At 45.0% G+C, this 19,056-nt stretch overlaps 1 protein-coding gene across 2 annotated transcripts in view; it reads left to right on the top strand.

Moving 5' to 3' along the window:
• Nucleotides 1–19,056, top strand: part of TOGARAM1 (TOG array regulator of axonemal microtubules 1) — an 846,610-nt gene that overhangs the window by 111,302 nt on the left and 716,252 nt on the right. For both annotated transcript variants that reach the window (XR_014968891.1, XM_085626936.1), the window contains exons 2-3: nt 8,421–8,580; nt 17,464–17,595. Coding sequence is in view for 1 of the 2 variants with exons in the window: in XM_085626936.1 (XP_085483062.1) it covers nt 8,421–8,580; nt 17,464–17,595 (292 nt within the window). In the remaining variant the exon portion in view is untranslated. The remainder of the gene's footprint in view (nt 1–8,420; nt 8,581–17,463; nt 17,596–19,056) is intronic.

Here is a 19,056-nt window from a genome sequence, read left to right as displayed (position 1 = left end):
TTACCTGTGGTATTAACATTTGCAAATGTTAAAAAAAAGAATACCAAACAAACAAAAATGGGTTCAATACAATCCTACCTATTCGTAGTCTTCAACTGTCACCTGTCGATCCTCCGTGAACAAATGACCCATTCTAAATAGCCGTCCAGAAGCCCCAGTCAGGGTCAGCAGCCGCCGGGAAGATCAGAGTCAAGAAGCTAAAAAAATCACCTTGGCCACAGAACTAGTCTTCTCAGGTGGTGCGCTCCTTAGTGAAGTTCTTCTCACCGACACAATCTCCTTCCCCGGTCCAACTGCAGGCCTCCGATGGGGCCCCATGTTCAGGCGCCAATTTTTGCAAGTGTGTCTTCTAGCAGACACACTGGTGCAGGGTCACCCTTGGTCCACGGGTTCAAACAAGTAAGGAGAATCGACACTGGAGTCAAGTAAATATCAGATCATTTATTATCACTCATGAGCGGGGCTCGTCCAACAAGCACCAAGAGATACTCCAGGAGGAAGCACACCAAGCAATGATTACATTGGCTTTTATAGAAAGGGATTACAAACCGGGGACGCCCCATGGTAAATAGAGCTTTGAAAAAAACACACAAATGAGGTAATGGTGAGAATCGACAGCCTTGGTGTTTTGAGCATTCTTCGCGTCTTGAGGCTGCACAACAAGATATGTTATATGTGTAAACTTTATTCAGTACTTAACAATTGTCTGGAAACTCTGAGCAGACGCCAGCTGTTCTTTTGCACGGACTCTGCATGTATACAGATCCTGCAATACCCCAATCTAGATTCTTTACAAATGTTTGTGCAGGTGTGGTGTCAAGGATAGAGCCGGGGTTAGAAGGGAGGGCAGAGGTAAAATGGATGACGCATAGCTCAACTCAAAAACAAGAAGAATCGGATTTTTATATTTCAACAATGGTACATTAAGTCTCCTTATGTAGTTAGCTCATTCTATTACTCGGTTTTAACTGCGGATAAAACGGTTTCAGAATCTTATATTCAGTTTAAAAATGCCCAAGCTTTTAATCTGAACGACCAAGGGATTGTACCTTCTCATAAGGCTTGCCATACCTTAGATTTGATTTTTAGGGACCCAGACGGAAGTAGTAGACTTTTCTCTTACAGTCCTAGAATCTTCCCACTTTCCTGTTATTTTTAGTGCCAAGACCAAATGTTGTTTTAACAAGCATTTGCAATGCAATAGGACTCGCATTTACGCGAGCCCGATTGCATTGGAAATTGGACTGCAGGCGGGCAAGAAGGCACGAGTGGGGGTGGGGTGGGGGGCAATCTTGAAGTCACGGTCTGCCGGAGGGGATGGGGGGGGGAGACAGGCAAGAAAATAGTGTTCGGAGTAAAGGGGCAAGTAGCCATGGAAGGATACAAATGAGGGCATGGCTGTCATGAGGGACTAACAAGCCTAAAACCAATCGGAAGGCAGCATTTAGGACCTACACCAATGAAAAAGATGGGCGAAGAGTGGGCAGAGCTTCCACGAAGGTTTCACACTATACTGAATACTGCATGCCTCGCAAAGTTAGCAGCGCATGCGCTACAACGCTAGGCTCGACCTAAAAATGACTACATCATCAACATTGATCACAAAGGAATCCATTTATCACCAAGGAATCCTGACCTTGAAAATCTCTATCACAACAAATTTTATACTTGGAGCTAGACTGAGACTCCCTGGTAGTAAATCCATCATTGTGTCTTCAGTCTGTAAATAAGATTATCTATTCTGCAATAGCCAAGTATTACCCCCTGAGGTGATTAACCTAAATTCAAAAATAGCTCTGTTCTGTCCAGCCTTATTACAAGTGCCGTAGGACATAATGCAGGTGTGGCATTGAGCTGGATGCATTCCTCTCTGTCTGATAGATATCAGGCAGTAGCTCTACCCCCTTTTCAATCGGAATTTACTAAAAATGAACATGGGGTACCTCAGGGGTCCTCAATCAGCCCCATACTGTTTAATGGATGCATGCGGCCGCTCCTGGATGTTATTAAAACTTACAATATCAGCGTGGTTAATTGTGCCGATGACACTCAGCTTACCGTGTCCCTGGATGGTAACCACGCTGATTCCCAGGAAAAATTTCATACAAGCATGCGAGAAATGGTGATCTGGCTGAGTGATAACTCGCTACAATTTAATAATGAGAAAACAGAGATTTTGCACTGCAGGGTGGGTAGTGTTCCATCAGTATTACCAGCTGATTTTTGGCCCATACCCACAGCTGCTCCCCTGGTACCAGTGAGCATTGTACGCAATCTAGGGGTCAGCTTTAATGAGAAGCTGAATTTGGAATCCCATGTCAATAAACTGGTGGGAGGCTGGTACACTCTTATCCGGGGACTCCGCAGAGTGCTACCGCTACTGCCAGCCAGGCAAGAATCACAGTAGTCAGGTGCATTATTTTGAGTCGCCTGGATTATTGCAATGTTCTGCTCCTGGAGTCTCCTGGATACTTGATTGCGAGGCTCCAGAGTATCCAGGCGGCAGCAGCGAAGCTTGCACTGACAAGTGCACGTCGCACATCTACAACCCAGGCATTGGCAGAGCTGCACTGGCTCCCGTGACCCAAAGGATTTTGTTTAAATCCCTTTGTATAGTGTTTAAGGCACTCCATGGACTGGGGCCCAAATTGCTTCAGGGCAGGTTTAAATGGTATGAACCTGCACGTAACCTTCGCTCTACAACTGCTTATTTCGTCAGGATTCCTAGGACAAAGAGAGTAACCCTGGGGGGGAAGAGCGTTTGGTGTGGCAGCTGCCCGCCTTTGGAATAGTCTTCCTCTGGAAATAAGGAAAATACAGGACTTGATGATGTTCCGCAGGAAAGTCAAAACGTGGCTTTTCCCTAAAGTATGATTCTCTGGTTCAGCTCTGTAGCTTATCCGCCAGCTTTTTCCCGGGCTCTTAGCGCCAGGATGCCCGCAGGGTTACAGTGTGCTCTATAAATGTTAAAAATAAAATAAATAAATGCAGTTATGATAAGGCAGACTGGATAAACCACCATGTTTATGATGGAGTGACCCATCTGCCAAACTCAAAATTAGGCCGCGAGTCTCTATTACATAATCAAAACGCATTGTGGATTGACCTCACTTAGTTATCTGAAGTGCAGGAGTGAGCAGGGTCTTCAAACATTGCCCAGACCCAAATCATAGTGGCTTTTAAAATTCCAGTTTAAAATATGTAAGGTTGTCCCTACACTCTCTATAAACATTTTGTGGTAGGTAAAATCAATACCTAGGAATGCTAAATATGTGTGAGCATTGTTGTCAGTTGAACTAAGTAAAATTATATCAATAATATCGTCCATAGAATTGCCTAACATAAGCTGATCATTAATGGAAATAAGGATACTGTTATTTTAGATCAAGAATTAACACCATCCTAATCATTTGAATATTTGTCCCAGCATTGCCAAATAATGCAGCTTCCTTCTAATACACTTGCTAAAGTTAAAAACAGTAAATGCCAAATTTCAATGCAATCATAGAAAAGGTAGGTTCTCCTCCATACGAAACTCGATACCTTCTCCATGTGGTAGGACAAGATGGTGGTAGGACAAGATGGCCGACGGATTAGGAGCTCCGGCCATGAGCTCCTGGCAAGGGATCGCCTTTTTGGCGTAAATCCCCTGAAATCTTCCCTCCATTGACCCTTTCTACATACCTGGGGTCTTGTCTTTGTTCGGAGGTTCTTGCCTCTCTGGTTTCTCTCATTTGGACTTGAGACCTCCCATGGAATCGTGGTCGAGGTTTCTGGCGGCGGAACCTGAAAATCATGGCCAATGTCCAGTGGAGCTGCCCCGGCAGCTATAGAGATCAGCTCCGGTTCACTGCCTCGGCCGTCACCTACCCAGGTGGACATCGGCCATAGTGGCCATCTTCACTCTGCTCGTTCTTCTTTCTTCCCTCGCCTTCAGGCGAGCTCCTGTGGGTCTGCCGCTTGCCTGTCCTCTGCGTCGCTGCTGATGCCTGGCTTTGCTGTCTGGCTTTGCTGCCCTGACGATCGGCGCTTCCTTCACGGATCTTTGGTGCTATTTCCTGTCTGCCTGTGGCACCTCTCTGGGACTGCAGCTGGGACGCGTAGCCACCCGCCTTCCTTTCTGGACTCGAGATGCGGTTGCCTGCCATCCCGCAGCTCAGCAGCGAAGAATGGCAAGATTGCGGCGGGGAGATCCTGCAATCGCCGGCGTGCTGGTCTTGGGCTGTTGCTGCCTGTAGTCCTGCTGGCACCTTTCCCGGGCTTCGTCGGAGATGCGTGGGTCTTGTTTTCCCCCGAGAGAGCTGCCTCAAGAGTGCCGCAACGCGGCTGCCCTGATCACCGAGTTGGTTTTTCTCGCCTGCATCGACACCCCCTCTTGACCCCGTGCCTGCCTTCCCCTTCCGAAGCTGCTGCTTGAGCTCCTGCGTCTTCCCTGCTTTCCCTGGATTCCGATGTGCAGTGGGTGTTCGAAGACCTCTTGGCTTCCTCCATACCTGATCTGGTATCTGCCCCATTCAGCCCTGCTCGTGGGGTAGGTTTTTTCTTTTTGGAATTGTTTTACATGATTTTTATTTGCCCGCAATGCCGCCATTTTCGTTTGCGAGGTACCTGGGGTCCGGAATCTGAAGCCTCCATCTTACAGTCTCGTCATTCCCCCTGACTGACTCATTCATTTGATCAGCGCCTTGTTCCACCTTACTTATTATTGACTTATCTGATCTGCATTCGCTACCCCTTTTTCTCTTCACCCTCTAAGCTCCCTTTTTCTCGTTTTTCTAAGTAAAGACCCAGTAACTGATGTTAACTTGTAAATGATGTATTCTGTGTAACAATATGTAACTCATGTAAAGCGCTCTGATACCTCTGGGTCTAGCCAGCGCTATGTAAAACTCATTAAATAAATAAATGTGTATACGGAATGTGCCTTTTGCCACCATTATGCATCACAGACATAAACCTGATAGTTACGTCAGTAGGACCATATAGGAATAAGTCACAACATCTAGCCTGCAAGGGGTATTTAGTAGGCTTGTTAATGATTTTCAGTATACATGTTTTATAAAAAAATGAATCTATTTTATGCCTGTAAATAAAATGCATCTGAATTGTTCTAAATCTGAAAGGCACTGAATGGGCTTTGAGCAGTAAGACTGTACAGCCAATACAGGGAATGTTGAAGTGTAAATACCCAATAGCAGGGTATCACCTTATGTGCAATCCAAGATTTCTTCCAGATCTGAGACAATATCATTATGCATAGCTGGAAAAAGGCCTTCTCTCAATATAGTTTCTCAGTTAATTCACCTTTGATCTTTCACTAAGTCTATGTCTGATCCAACTTATTGGTTGATCACAAGTTTTCTGAACCCATCACCCTTTACACTAAGTATCAGATCAGAGGCTCATGCTCATTCTCTGTCCTCCCAAAACTCCATCTATTACCAGATACATAGACCAACAAATAGTCCATACCAGACACCATCGGGCCCTTTTTAAATGTTGGCTTACTTGGGCTAGTTAGTTATCTCTTTCATAGTTTAAATCATAGTTGTAAGTCTGTTTAGCGGTCGGCTGGTTGTGGCAGCATGCTTTGTGATGTCACAACTCAAATACAGTTACTTTTCGCATATGCCAGAGGTGTAATTTTCGTATTACAGGTTACTAAGTTGAGACAACTAGACTGTAATACATAGAACTGTAGCTGGGTAGCTGTCAATACTGGCATTCTTTTCTACAGAGGAAGGGCTAATTAGCATAAAAAAGACAACAAACTTTCATTATTGAAAGCTGCTCATGTAGTGTATTCCGTCGTACACCCCATGGATCTGTTGCTCAGGGATAATAGATGGGTCATGTGGAAGCCATGTAAAACATGTCCTGACCACCCCTAGCCCTTGTCCCTAAATACACCTTAATATATATTAGGTGGCCTGCTAAACTGACACAACTACTCTGTCCTGGCCTCCCTCCTTAAAAGAAAACAAAAATAACTGACTTTGCCACACATCTGTGTACATTCCTCCCCTTGCTCACATGTTGAAACATTGTACCCTGCCAACCTTGCCAACAACCCTCTCAACTTTCCCTCTTCCTCCCCAATCAAAGCCATGCTGTTCACTCACAGTATGACAGTGGAGAGTTGGCGCTGTGCTGTCAACTGCTGTCTGAGAGCTGCTATGAGCCCAGAATGCAGTCCCATGTTCACTACTGATCTGTTCAGATCTGCAATTGATGGGGAATATGGCAGGTGGTGACTCCAGATTGTCAGCCACTTCCCTAATATCTTTAGATTCTGCCGAGGTGAGAGACAATAGGTGGGCAATACAGTGAAGAATCTTCTATAATTTTACAAGTTCCCTCGTTTTTTGTAGACCCCGATATTCCCTAAATTATGTGCCAGCAATGAAAAATAATTTGTTTTTAACTTCTTTTTTTACTGTTGTGACACAAGAGGAGCAAATTCCAGTTTTTCAAATTAAATATTTATGGTAATGACTGTATACCCAGCAAGAAAACTAGGGACTGACTATCCCTGCTCCTCTGCACCCTGATGATGGAGCCCTTGGCTTGTTGGGTCCGTAACAACACCTTTAGCTAAGGACCTGAGATGGAATATTTGCTGGAGAGACATAATTATGTTGTATGCAGGTAGCATTCTCCCAGGTCTGATGGACCTTTTACACTCTGAGAACTCAAGGTGGTTGATATAAACGGAAGATACTTAGTCCTCCTTATTAACTGGTCCGAATCGATAATCCTCCCCCAATGGACCAGACCACACCAGATGACACTCACTATCCACTACATAAATCCATGGAAAGCTTTCACTACTTAGGGATATAGGTGACTAAAACAGAGTGTTTTATAGATGAAAATTTGACACACCTGGATAATGTCAAAACTGATGTGGTGCAATGGAGGAGATTACCGCTGCCCCTGATTGGTAAACCTTCTCACTATAAAATGATCACATTAACTAAACTCACATGTGCTTTCCAAAATACCTCGTATATGATGTTATAGTATTATTTTGCGAAAACGGATGCGGTTGTGCATACCTTACTGAGTGGTGGGTGTTCGGCTAGGATAAACATGGGCACTGTGTGTATGGAACCATATGGAAAAATCACACTCCGTGAGCTCCAAAAATATTAGTGGGCATCAGAACTAATTGTCATGAACTGGTTCGCTTTTAGTATCCAACAGAAATTCTTGATGATGACTGAAATGCAGCTCAGAAGAAAAATACCTAGGGGCACTGTATGAGGGGGAGAGGGTAAATGCGTAATACATTGCTGCACAATACAAACCTGGCAAATAGAAAATTGTGAAATAGGGTGGGAAGGAGAGCTCTCAATGAGGATGCCCCTGTTGGTGTCAGTGATGGCAAATCATTTGTGGAACTTGGAGGGTTTTCACAAATGGGACCTAATTGGTATATCAAAGTTGGGTCTTATTTGGGGAGCACAGGGGCTTAAACTATTCAAAGTGCTGAAGAAGGAATACAAACTGGCGGATTCAGTGCACTACAGATACCTCCAGATGTCTCAGACAATGCAGAAACATTCTCTACCTGCACAGGAGGTAAACAGGTCATATCCTTTATTTATGACACACTGGTATATAACTTGCAAAAACCATTCGAAAACGTTTGAAATAAATCTGAAGAAAATATATGACAAACGGAATATAGTGATTAGGAAAAGGTATGTAGATACTCACTATGTGGCATAAGAGCAGCTTTCAGGCTAACTCAACACAAGATTCTATGCCACTCATTCTACACCTGGGTGCAACTTGCCAAATATAGTAGTAGTCAAGTAAGCACATGCCTTTGATGAGTGGTCAGGTTGGCACCTTCTTAGAAACACTTTGAGACTATCCTATATAGAAGGTTTCTGGAATGGGCTAAAAGTACAGGGCCAGAAAACCATTCAAATAGGATTTGAAATTCATATGGAACTGGTCAGTGCTAGGATGTAAAAGATTTACCTATACATTGATATCAACCTGTCTTCTGTGACCACTGCAGCTTCCACCACAACAGCAGTGTAGTTCAGGAGGCAAAAAGCAGGAAGGACGAAGGACAAAGGCTGCATGCTGGTGCCAACCACATTGATGGGAACAAGATGGGAAAAAATTCAGTGGATGACCTAAGATGTCGGCTCTAAGAAAATAAAGTGGATCACTGGCAGTAGGGTCGGGGATTTTATAGGGTCAAGAGGGACAATGTGTATTCTGATGTTTTGAAATGATATCCACTCTAAGTGCAAAAAACTGGAAATCCGTCAAAAAGAAATTGCTTCCAAGTGATATGGTCAGAGTATTAATAGTGTGATAAAGAAATGCATTCTTCTGTAGAAATTGCAAGAGTCAATATAATGTTAATACGTCACGTTTTCCTGTTTGTGTACTTGTAGTTCTCTGTCCTAAGTGACCTTCAAGCACCAACTTTAAAACCCCATCAAGGAACGCCATGCTATGATGATGAAAGTGGCATCCGTAAGAAGCCTACAAGGATTTCTCACACTTTTAAAAATAGTTTAGAGTTCAGCGTGGACAGTTTAACCAATGACACAGGTGAGCCTTTTCTTTTCACTGCTAAAACCCTTTTTGTTGAAAGTATGAAAATAGGATTTAGTGAAGATAGGTTTACCTTTGTGCAATGTAAACAAGTAAAATTGTGAATGGTTTAATAAGTAAAATATTAGTATTGAACAACTGCAGAGCTATGTCTTCATGGTATATATGCCACATTCTCAATGCATATGCTCATAATATGAAGCAGTGAGGTTTAAGGTTATGATCCTGGTTTAGCAGACCCAGAAAATATAGCTGTATGGAATTCGAAACTTACACTGTAATAATCCAACACCCCGGTGAGTTGTATTTCTTAATAAATACAATTGTATTATGTTTTTCAGTAGTACAGAATATTTAGATAAATCCACATTAAAAAAACATAACTGAATGCGTGCTCAAACCTACACCAAGACACATCACACTAATAGTGCTGAAAATGCAGGCTTTATCTGTACCATCAAATTAAGCACAATTACATCTGCTTATTCTTTTCTAGGATAGGTGTCCACATTTAATGAAGCTTGAACTGTGTCCTTCATTTAACAGTCAATTCAAAATCATTTGTCATGCTATCACCACACTGTACTCCACCTTGACAACTGCAACAACCCAGACTCCACCACTCTCCTCGCCAACCTCGGACTGAAGCAGCGAGTCAACACGCCCACTCACAGAGCTGAACACACCCTCAACCCCATCTTCGCAGGAGGGACTAACATCCGCTTCAGCCACACCACTCTGCCCCCCTGGACGGACCACCACTGCGTCAACATCACCTTCAACACCACCACCGCACCCAATCCCGCCCCGCGCCCGCCACGAAGGAACTGGAGCAAGGTCACAGAGGAACACCTTAACACCACCCTCCTCCAGAACCACCCCCAGCGCCACAACAACTCAGCAGCCAAAGAATTTCACTGCTGGATCGCCTGCTGCGCCGACAAGCTTGCACCCCTCCGCCACCCCACCAAACAAAGCCCTCTGAAGGCCGCCTGGTCCACCACAGAACTACAAGAAGCCAAGCGTTCTTGTAGACGCCTAGAGAAAACCTGGCAAAACCAGAAAACCACGGTAGCATGGAACAACCACAGGAGCGCCCTGAAGGAATACCACCAGCGCATAAGAGACACCAAACGGACCTTCATAAGAGACAAAGTCCAGACCAACGCCAAGGAACAATTCAACGTCATACAGCAGTTAGCCAAACCCCCCTGCAAAGCCAAGGACATCACACCTTCACAGGAACTCTCCGACAACCTCAGCTCCTACTTCCATCTGAAGATCAAGGTCCTCTATGACAACTTCAGCGAACAGATGCCGGACACCACCCTCCTCCCCACCGCCACTGATAAGCCAACCATCATGACCTGGAATCCCGCCACCGTCTAACACATCACCGCGACCATGAAGAAAACCCACTCAGGAGCCCCAAAGGACCCCTGCCCATCGCACATATTCCGAAGGGCCGCCGTCACCATCGCACCCGAACTAGGACAGACCATCAATGCCACCTTCAGATCCGGCATCTTCCCAGATGACTAGAAGCGGGCTGAGGTTAAAGCCCTCCTCAAGAAACCAACGGCCGACCAAACGGACCTGAAAAACTACCTTCCCATCTCTCTCCTCCCATTCGCGGCCAAAGTCACTGAGAGACTCGTAAACGCCCAGCTGACCACCTTCATCGAAGAAAACTCCATCCTAGACGCCTCCTAGTCCGGATTCCGCAGCAACCACAGCACCGAGACTGCCCTCCTCACCGCCACTGATGACATCCGCATGGTACTTGACCAGGGACACACTGGGGCCCTCATCCTTCTAGACCTCTCTGCAGCCTTCAACACCGTTTCACATTGCACGCTCGCAGCCAGACTTCACGATGCAGGGATACAAGGAGCCGCCCTCGACTGGATCCAATCCTTCCTCTCTGGCAGAAACCAGAGGACACAGACTCCCTCCCTCCATCCCTTTCCGAACCCACCGATATCAACTGCGGAGTACCCCAAGGATCATCGCTCAGCCCCACGCTCTTCAACATCTACATGGCGCCCCTCGCCGCCATTGTCTGACAGCATGGGCTCCGTATCGTATCATACGCCGACGACACCCAGCTCATCCTTTCTCTCACGAGGAATCCCGAAGACACCAGACTCTGCTTTCTGGAAGGAATGAAGAACGTGGCAGCCTGGATGAAAGACAGCTGTTTGAAGCTCAACTCAGAGAAAGGCAGGCGACCATAAGCCAATTGCATTGCCTGTAATGCCACCTCACCCTGAGTAGCGCGCTTTATAAACTCCTGATTGATTGATTACAAAGTGAGATGGAGGAAACTTATATTGTAAACCTTTGGTGAACTGCATAACCGTAGATTTCAATTATGATGGCTGGTCCGGCAACCATTAAAAGGCCGAAAGAACAAATACGTACCCTTTAACAGTGCTCAAAGCAAAGCCTATTGAGGCTAGGGAAAAAACAAACAACAAAACTTTGGACATCTTGGCATGGAGTTTGTCAATCTGTTTAGTAGTACACTGTGACACAAACTTATTTCAGTGGCATGCAAAATGTGTTTTATTGCTGATGCATGACTTGGGGAATCCACAGGTCTTCATAGCACACGTGTTGGTATGTAGATTTGGTTGAGGGACCCCTGGCTGCCAAGATGATAGCCACAATTTTGAGAGGAAGGTTGAAAGCATTCAACCTGCCTCCCAAATTCCAAGCACAGATCTGGAGCTTGCACAGGCCTGGGTGCAGGACCTTACCCTGATTCTGCAACAGGACGTACTCTCAAAGAGGCAGCCTGATTGGTGCACAGATACCTATGCCCAGGAGTTTGGTATACCATACTCTCTGTACTCAATCTGGAGCCACTAGAAGCCTTGGGCCAGCTCAATTCTGAACTTCTTAAGGAGAGGTATCAGTGGAAAGTCATACAGTAGCCCCAAGTTCATGCAATGCTAAATATGTCTCTAAGCGAGAGGCACCTTTGAAACGCCAATGTGCAAAAATGCTAGCATTACACATTCTCGGCGGTGGCATAAAGATCAAGTCAGGCTTCGCCCCCATTTGCAGAAAAAACCCTGCTCTACATCCGGAAGTTCCTGCCCTTCATAATCTGCAAGGCATTGACAACTTACTCATCTGCGCTGGCATTCAGGGTACCCGCCAGGTGTCTACGAGGTTTAGCCATGTCCAGAGGAGCAAAGCTTCCTGTCACAGAGTCCAAGGAGCCCCCCTGTCCTGCTTAGTACCATATGGCAGTGGTGTTGTCCGTAAGCACCTGCTCCAGTTTCCTTTTGATGGAAGGGAGGTAGGCTTTCAACACCAAGCAGATTGCTCTCAACTTCAGAAGGGTGACATAGACCCGGGCCTCCACTGGAGACCAGTCGCCTTTGATCTCCACCTCTCCCAAATTAACTCTTCCACCCAGAAGCGATGCATCGATCACCACTGTGAGATCTGAGTGGTGTAAGGAGAGGGATCTGATGCTAACTCAGTCGCGTTACTGCAACCACCACAGATCTTTTGCAGTCTCTTGTGAAATCAGGACATGGTCAGAGAGATCTCTTTGACGTTGGGCCCACTGAGACTTCAGCTTCCAAAGCAGAACCTGAATATGCTACCTGGCATGCTTGACAAGCAGGATACACAAGGCCATCAGTCCCAGCAGCTGCAAAGTCATCCTTACTAAGATCCACGACAGCTGTTGAAACATTGCCATCATCCCCCGAATGCCTTTGCTCTGAGGGTATAGGTGGGAAACTGCAGAGTGTCCATAATGGAAGCAGCTGTGAAAGAATCTGATGTGACTTTGGCACATTGATAGTGAGCCCCAAGGATGTTTAAAAGTTTGCTATAGTCTCGAGGTGGATGACGACTGCTTGGGGCTTGTTCACTTTTATTAGCTAGACATCGAGCAGGGGAAGACTGGGACCTCTTACCTCAAAAGGTATACTGCAACCACCACCACCATCACTTTCATGAATACCTGAGGGGCACTTATAAGGCCAAAAGGGAGTACAGCGAACTGAAAGTGCTTGTGGCCTTGTTGCATTTGCATCTTTTATTTGCTTAGAATATGGAACCCTGCTGGTTAGAATAGTGGGGAATGTTCTGATTCAGGCAATGTTAGTTGCTGCTGGTTGTGGAGGTTGGAGGACGCTTTCCTGATAACTTGAATAAAGAAGCTTTTTACCTTAATGTATCTGGATTTAATACTGGCGACGGTTTTCTGGTCCTCCAACACTCCTGTGATTCCTGAGGCTGTCGTGGATTGACGAGAAGCTGCTCTACACACTCCGTGTTGCATTTCCGCTAGATTCATTTGATTTGTCACGTCGAAGGTGCCTGAAGTTGTCGGCCGGCCGATTGTTGTGAGTTTTCCTCGCTGGTGTGGGTAATGTTTGGCGTTTTATTGTTGAAACTGGCACAAGTGTAGCGCGAGCCTGCGCGAGCATCTGCGTTGCTTTGAAAACAGCAAACACAGCATCGCAAGCTTGTGTGAGCATCCGCGTTGCCTTGGAGATAACAAACACAGCGTCAGCCTGCACGAGTACCGGTGTTGATTGGAAGAAGCCAGTGAGATGTAATTGAGTCATCACGCCGTTGCCTGACTTCCGCCTGACTTCAAAATGGTGGTGTAACAATGTATCTGGATTTAATAGGCCTACCATGAACTGCAGGTAACGCCTGGAGAACAGGAAAATAAGCATCCTGCAAGTCCAGCACTATCATCCAGCCCCTGGGGTCGAGGGCACCCAAGACCTGTGCCAGGGTGAGCATCATGAACTTGTCTCTTTTTATAAAGGCATTGAGAGGGCCAAAGTCAAATATGTTCATCGTTTTTTGGCACCAATATTAGTGTGAATAACAACCATGACCAGCATCTGCCACCGGAACTCTCACTCTGGCTTATTTGGCCTAAAGATTCTGCACTTCCTGCTGGTAGAGAGACAGATGGTCTTCCATCAGCCGTTCAAAGGATGGTGGAAGGTGTGGCGGGGGTTCGTGAAATGGTAAAATATAACCCAGCTGAAAAATTTGCTCAACCCACTTGGCTGAAGTTATCACCTATCCCCCTAGCAGAAAATGTCAGATTCTGCCTCTGACAGGGTGGATATATGCCGCCAAGTGCACCCTAAAGGCTTGGGAGGGGACGGTGGCTGGAGGTGTGGAAGACTCCACTGTCCCCGTTGCCCTCTGTGAATGGTTCTGTGGCAATGGTCGTGAAAGGTCTGTGTAGATTGTTGCTCCTGTTATAGTTGTTTTTTGGTTTTAAACTTTATTTTCATTTTCAACAACCATACAGCGTATAATGCCTTGACAGTTACTGCCAAGATACATAAGCATACTTCACATGTGCACATAATACAGGTACCCATTTAGCATGGCAGAAGTCAAGGTAGGTTCAGACAATACATGGAAAATCAGTTAGCAAGAAACCATACCATTTCCATTACAGGAACTATAACTTCATTGTCCAACTCAGGAGGGGGGGCAGCAACTGACCCCCACCTCCTGCTGCCCTCCCGCTGCCGCAACCACAGGTTATCGCTATGTCAAGTGGTGGCACCACACATAGCGACATTCACAAAGTCATTCATCCTACAGGCAGGCGCCATAAGTCAATTGCATTATCTGTAATGCCACCTCACCCTGTTCCATTACTTCAGCTTCATCATCCCTCGATTGTATAAGAAACTCTTGATAAGGCCCCCAAATATCCTTTGGGTGGCTGCGGATTGGCTTGAGGTCATGATAAGCATCAGATTGAGTATTACAATATGTCATGTCTGTGTGCCAGCCCTGTAGTATTGGGAGAGGACCCTTCATCCAGCACATCGCTACCCTGCCCTGCGCCAGCAGGTGCTTGGCGATCATGCGCTTCAGTGTCATTGCTTGCAGCAAGTAAGTCTAGGAGGGCAATTCCAAAGGTTTCACCAGGCACTCCTCTAGTAATTCCTGCATCGTGTGATGTGCCCTATAATAAGGAAACTGAGCAAGAACGGTAGGTGCTTCGCTCTTTGCACTCACCAAGTATGAGGAATCCCTTCCGCGAAGAAATCGCCTATACATTGTAATCCGAGCCCCTGTAGTGTGCACACCACAGCCTTTTCTTGCCTTAGGGGAACCACATGCACCACTTCAGTGGTATTGGAGGTAAATATAGTAAAGACCCAGCCTGCAGTCCTGCTAGTTTTTTCCCCAATTATTGAGTAGGACCCAAAAGGTCCACAGTATGATAACGGCATTTCGATCTGTGAAATAATGTCCTGGGCAAAGATAGCAGAAAAGTGATCTCCCGTTCCAGGCAGAGAGAGGTGAGCTAGATACCCCGGTTCATGCAGCCAATAATGGGCAAACATAGATATTATGCCACTCCATTCCACTCTATGCCCTATCACTCTATGTCAAGCCTCTGCATTCTTTGCCACGCTACTCCACTCTACGACATTCCGGTCCACTCTACGCCCCTCCACTCTAATACAGTTTACGACACGCCACTTGCCTCAGCGACACTCCAGTCTTCGCCATTCACTCCACGGCACAACACGCCACTCCATTGGACGCCCCTCCACTCCACATCATTCGCTCCACTCCACTACAATGTACCCCACCCCACTCATCCCACTTCCCTCCAATGTACCCCACTCCACTTTGCTACATTCAAACCCAGTTTACCACACTCCACTCTACCTTACTCCACTCTAATCTAGCCCACTCAAATCTACCCTCCCCAATTTACCCACCCTACTCCCGTCTATCCCACTCTGACCCAGTCTATTCCAATCCACTTCGATCCAGTCTACCCAAAACCACTACAATCTACCCCCACTCAACTCTATCCCACCGACCCTACGCCACTCATTCTAACCCAATCAACCCCACTCCACTGAAATCTACCCAACTCTGCTCCAATCTACCCCACTCCAGTTCACTCCAATCCACCCCACTCCAATCCAGTCTACCCGACTCCACGCCAATCTGCCCCACTCCACTCTACTCCAGTTTACCTCAGTCCACTACAGTGTACCCCACTGCACTACAATGTTCCCACTCCACTCTACACCTATCTACCTCCACTCCACTTTGCTAAAGTCAAATCCAATCTACCCAACTCCACCCAGTCCACCCCACTCCACGCCAATCTACCCCACTCCATTCTAATCTACCTCACTCCAATCTACTCCTTCTCAATTTACCCCACCCCACTTTACCTCACCCCAGTCTACCCCATCCACTCTAATCCACTCCTAACCAATCTACCCCACTACAATCTACCCCACTCTCATTTACCCCACTCCACTCTTCCCCAGTCTACCCCACTCTACTCACTTCAGTCTACCCCAAACCACCCCGCTCCAATCTACCCAAATCCAACCCATTGCACTCCAATCTATCTGACTCCACTCTACTCCATTCCAATTTACCTCACTCACTGCGGTCATGCCAATCTACCAATAGATTACACTTCTGAGGGCACGGACAGCATAGGAAAACAGCTGATGTCGGTGGCTCTGAAATGCAGCTTTATTTGTATGTTCCTGAGCGGAACGACAGTGGTGCAAAGTCGCACAATTCCACCTACTGGCAAGCAGAAGTACTGCTTTAAATTTTCGAGAACAGTCTAACTCCTGGGAAATATATACATTACGTGATGGATCCGTGGTTACATACAATATCCACCAAGAAGATTGTTACCAGAGGTGAGTAACTTGTTCTTTTGTCCACTGAGTAAAGTAGACATAAACTCCTGCTGTGGCGTGTGAAATGTCCAATATACTGGGCAGGCAAAGAATAGTAAATGCAGATGTCAGCCGACAACATGATCCACAGACGTGTACCCTGAAACGTTTCTAGCTAGCACTTCATAAGTAGTTCTTACTGTTTTCTTTTTTGTACACCAAATATAAATAAATAGTGCAGATGAAATAGCCATCACTGACTTACAACGTTTTAATTATTTTATTTCACCTAGTTTGCCTCTTGTCAAACAAATGATTATTGCATGGTTGTGTGACAACTCTTGATTGTATGCAAATAAAATGTTTAAATTGTCTTCAGCCAACTTGACTAGCGAAAAAAAAAACACTATACTGAGACCATAGAAGGATCCCATGTAGTAGTGAAGAAAAATACTAACAGTGATAGTGCATGTTTCATACGTCCTTTGGCTTCTCTGTCAGCATTTTGATTCAGTGCATGTTTAGATTCCCAATATCCCAATCAGGAGGGTCAGGCTGGCTTCACATAGCTTGACAGTGTTGTAATATTTCATGATTATCTCTTATTGTGAAATTGTTTTTGATCTCCTGTCCCAGTGTACACAGAGAAAGATGTGTTCTCTGTGGCAGGCAAGTTTAGGCCTGTGTTTCTTTTCATCTAATTTTTATATTAATGTTTATTTCCCAGGCAGCCCATGGTTGTTTTGCGACTTGCTACGTTTGCTTAGTGTGGCTTATGAAATGTTGACTTTCATGTGCAAATACATTGCATTTTTTGCGTTTCATCATTTCACACATCAATTTTAGTGAGATTTGTCTTTAATAGCCCCAAACCCGCTCTTAGAACAGTGGTTTCTGAACTAGGAGCCTTCACTGCACATATGCCAAATGCAGTTACAGTCCTTGTTCCCAAAGTATTCTTAGTTACGGTTGCCCAGAAACCCAGTCTTCAGCATTCAGGGATGTCTATTTAGTCCCCATAGAAACAACACGGCCCTCTGTGGCCAAAAATGGACAGTCAAGTATGCCCATTCTGTGTCATGGCAATTTCTTAATAATTAGATTTTTTTAAATGATTATATTTTTACCTTTTTTAAATTAATTGTTTAGCAAAATGCTTACATGGAAGCTTAACATGTTTATTTTATATTGAAAGGCTTCCTGGATCATCAACCTTTTATATCTGGAAAACGTGGGCAACTTGCCTTTTCACATACTCGTGCAAAGAGTGGCAGTATAGATTCTGAATTGCAGCTTCTAGGCACAAATAACCATCGACAAGACAAAGGTATGATTAGCAGTGACTCACATTTATTATCGGCCTGAATGGAGTCGACCAATTGCTGATATCTATTATGTTGTAAATGTCTGTTTCTGTGCAAAAATTCATACTTAAATGCACATTATATTTATGCCCTTTTTTCTACCTTAAGTGTCCCTGCTGCTAGTGATGGGACCAGAAACTGCTTCTATGACTATTTTATTATTGCGGTACACCCCACCCACCGTTCCATAATCCTGTGTGGACTGTTTCCTGTTCACGTACTTCTGCTAAATGGTGACCATTCTGGGAGAGCACATGCAGACCTGCACCCAGCCACAAACTGTGTTAGAGCTTTAACCTTTCTCTGATCATGCAATTTGTCCTCCGAACACGAGTACTAAGCCCCAAGGGTTACCAACCTTTTTTGTCTGGAAATGCCCAAACTCTGTCTAGTAGTGATGATGACTTCCTTGAAGGGCTAAGCGATGTCTCCCGTATGGACAATGAGGGGAAGTGTTGGGAAAAGCATGGCTCACCAATGCCATCATAGCTAGCGGCTGTCACCAACTTCAGCACGATTTTGACCAGTACACCTCCAAACTCCTGGCTTATGATCACCATAGACGGGTAGGTTATGGAGCAGACGTTCCTGATTATTATATAGAATAGGACCCCCTACTTATCGAATATTGGTTCCTGGGACAGTTAAAAAAAAAAACATAATTAAAGAAGAGTCCCCCGGCAATCTATCAGATAACTACACACATCTTAATTCATTCCTTCTAATATATGTGCAGCCAGTGCAGCAGACTTTGATCCAATATTTGTATGAAATTTCCTTTATTATGATAATTTTCTTAAAATATAAATTCATGCAATGCTTTGAAGATTCATATGGTACGGTACATATCAGCTGTTCATTTCACTATTCTATATGAAATGTGAAACACATATTTCAGCATTTTGTTATGTATCACCCTTGAATTAGGTCAAACATGTCAGAAGTGAGCCTTTCAACGTTTGGTTAAAAATAACTCATACTATGACCATTCTAACATGCTTTTTTCAATCATCCAACATTCATTCCCTCATTCACATACCTCAGTATTGCACTTATTCTAAACAATGATTAATGACAATTAAAAATGGGTCTTCAAAACATCAAATTGATGTTTCCAATGTTTACACATATAATTCAGTAATAACGTTGCATCATATTCGACTTAAACAAAATTGACTACATTCATATATTTGTAAATATCGGAGCACTTATCCCTATATTTCGGGACTTTTTTGTTTCACGCATTTCTCCATTACATTCAATAGGATCTGTGGCTTATGAGAACCCTGCAAATCAATCTGTCTAGTTCAGAACTTTGTTCCACAACTGTTACATTCAAAAGGATCTGTGATTAAGAGAACACTGCAAATCAAATCTACGCACGTTTTAGTGAAATGCCTCCACTTTCATTTGGATTGCCACAG

This window comes from Triturus cristatus, chromosome 9 (genome assembly GCF_964204655.1).
Source record: "Triturus cristatus chromosome 9, aTriCri1.1, whole genome shotgun sequence".
In the NCBI taxonomy this organism is placed as follows: domain Eukaryota; kingdom Metazoa; phylum Chordata; class Amphibia; order Caudata; family Salamandridae; genus Triturus; species Triturus cristatus.
This window is presented reverse-complemented; position numbering and strand designations above follow the sequence as displayed.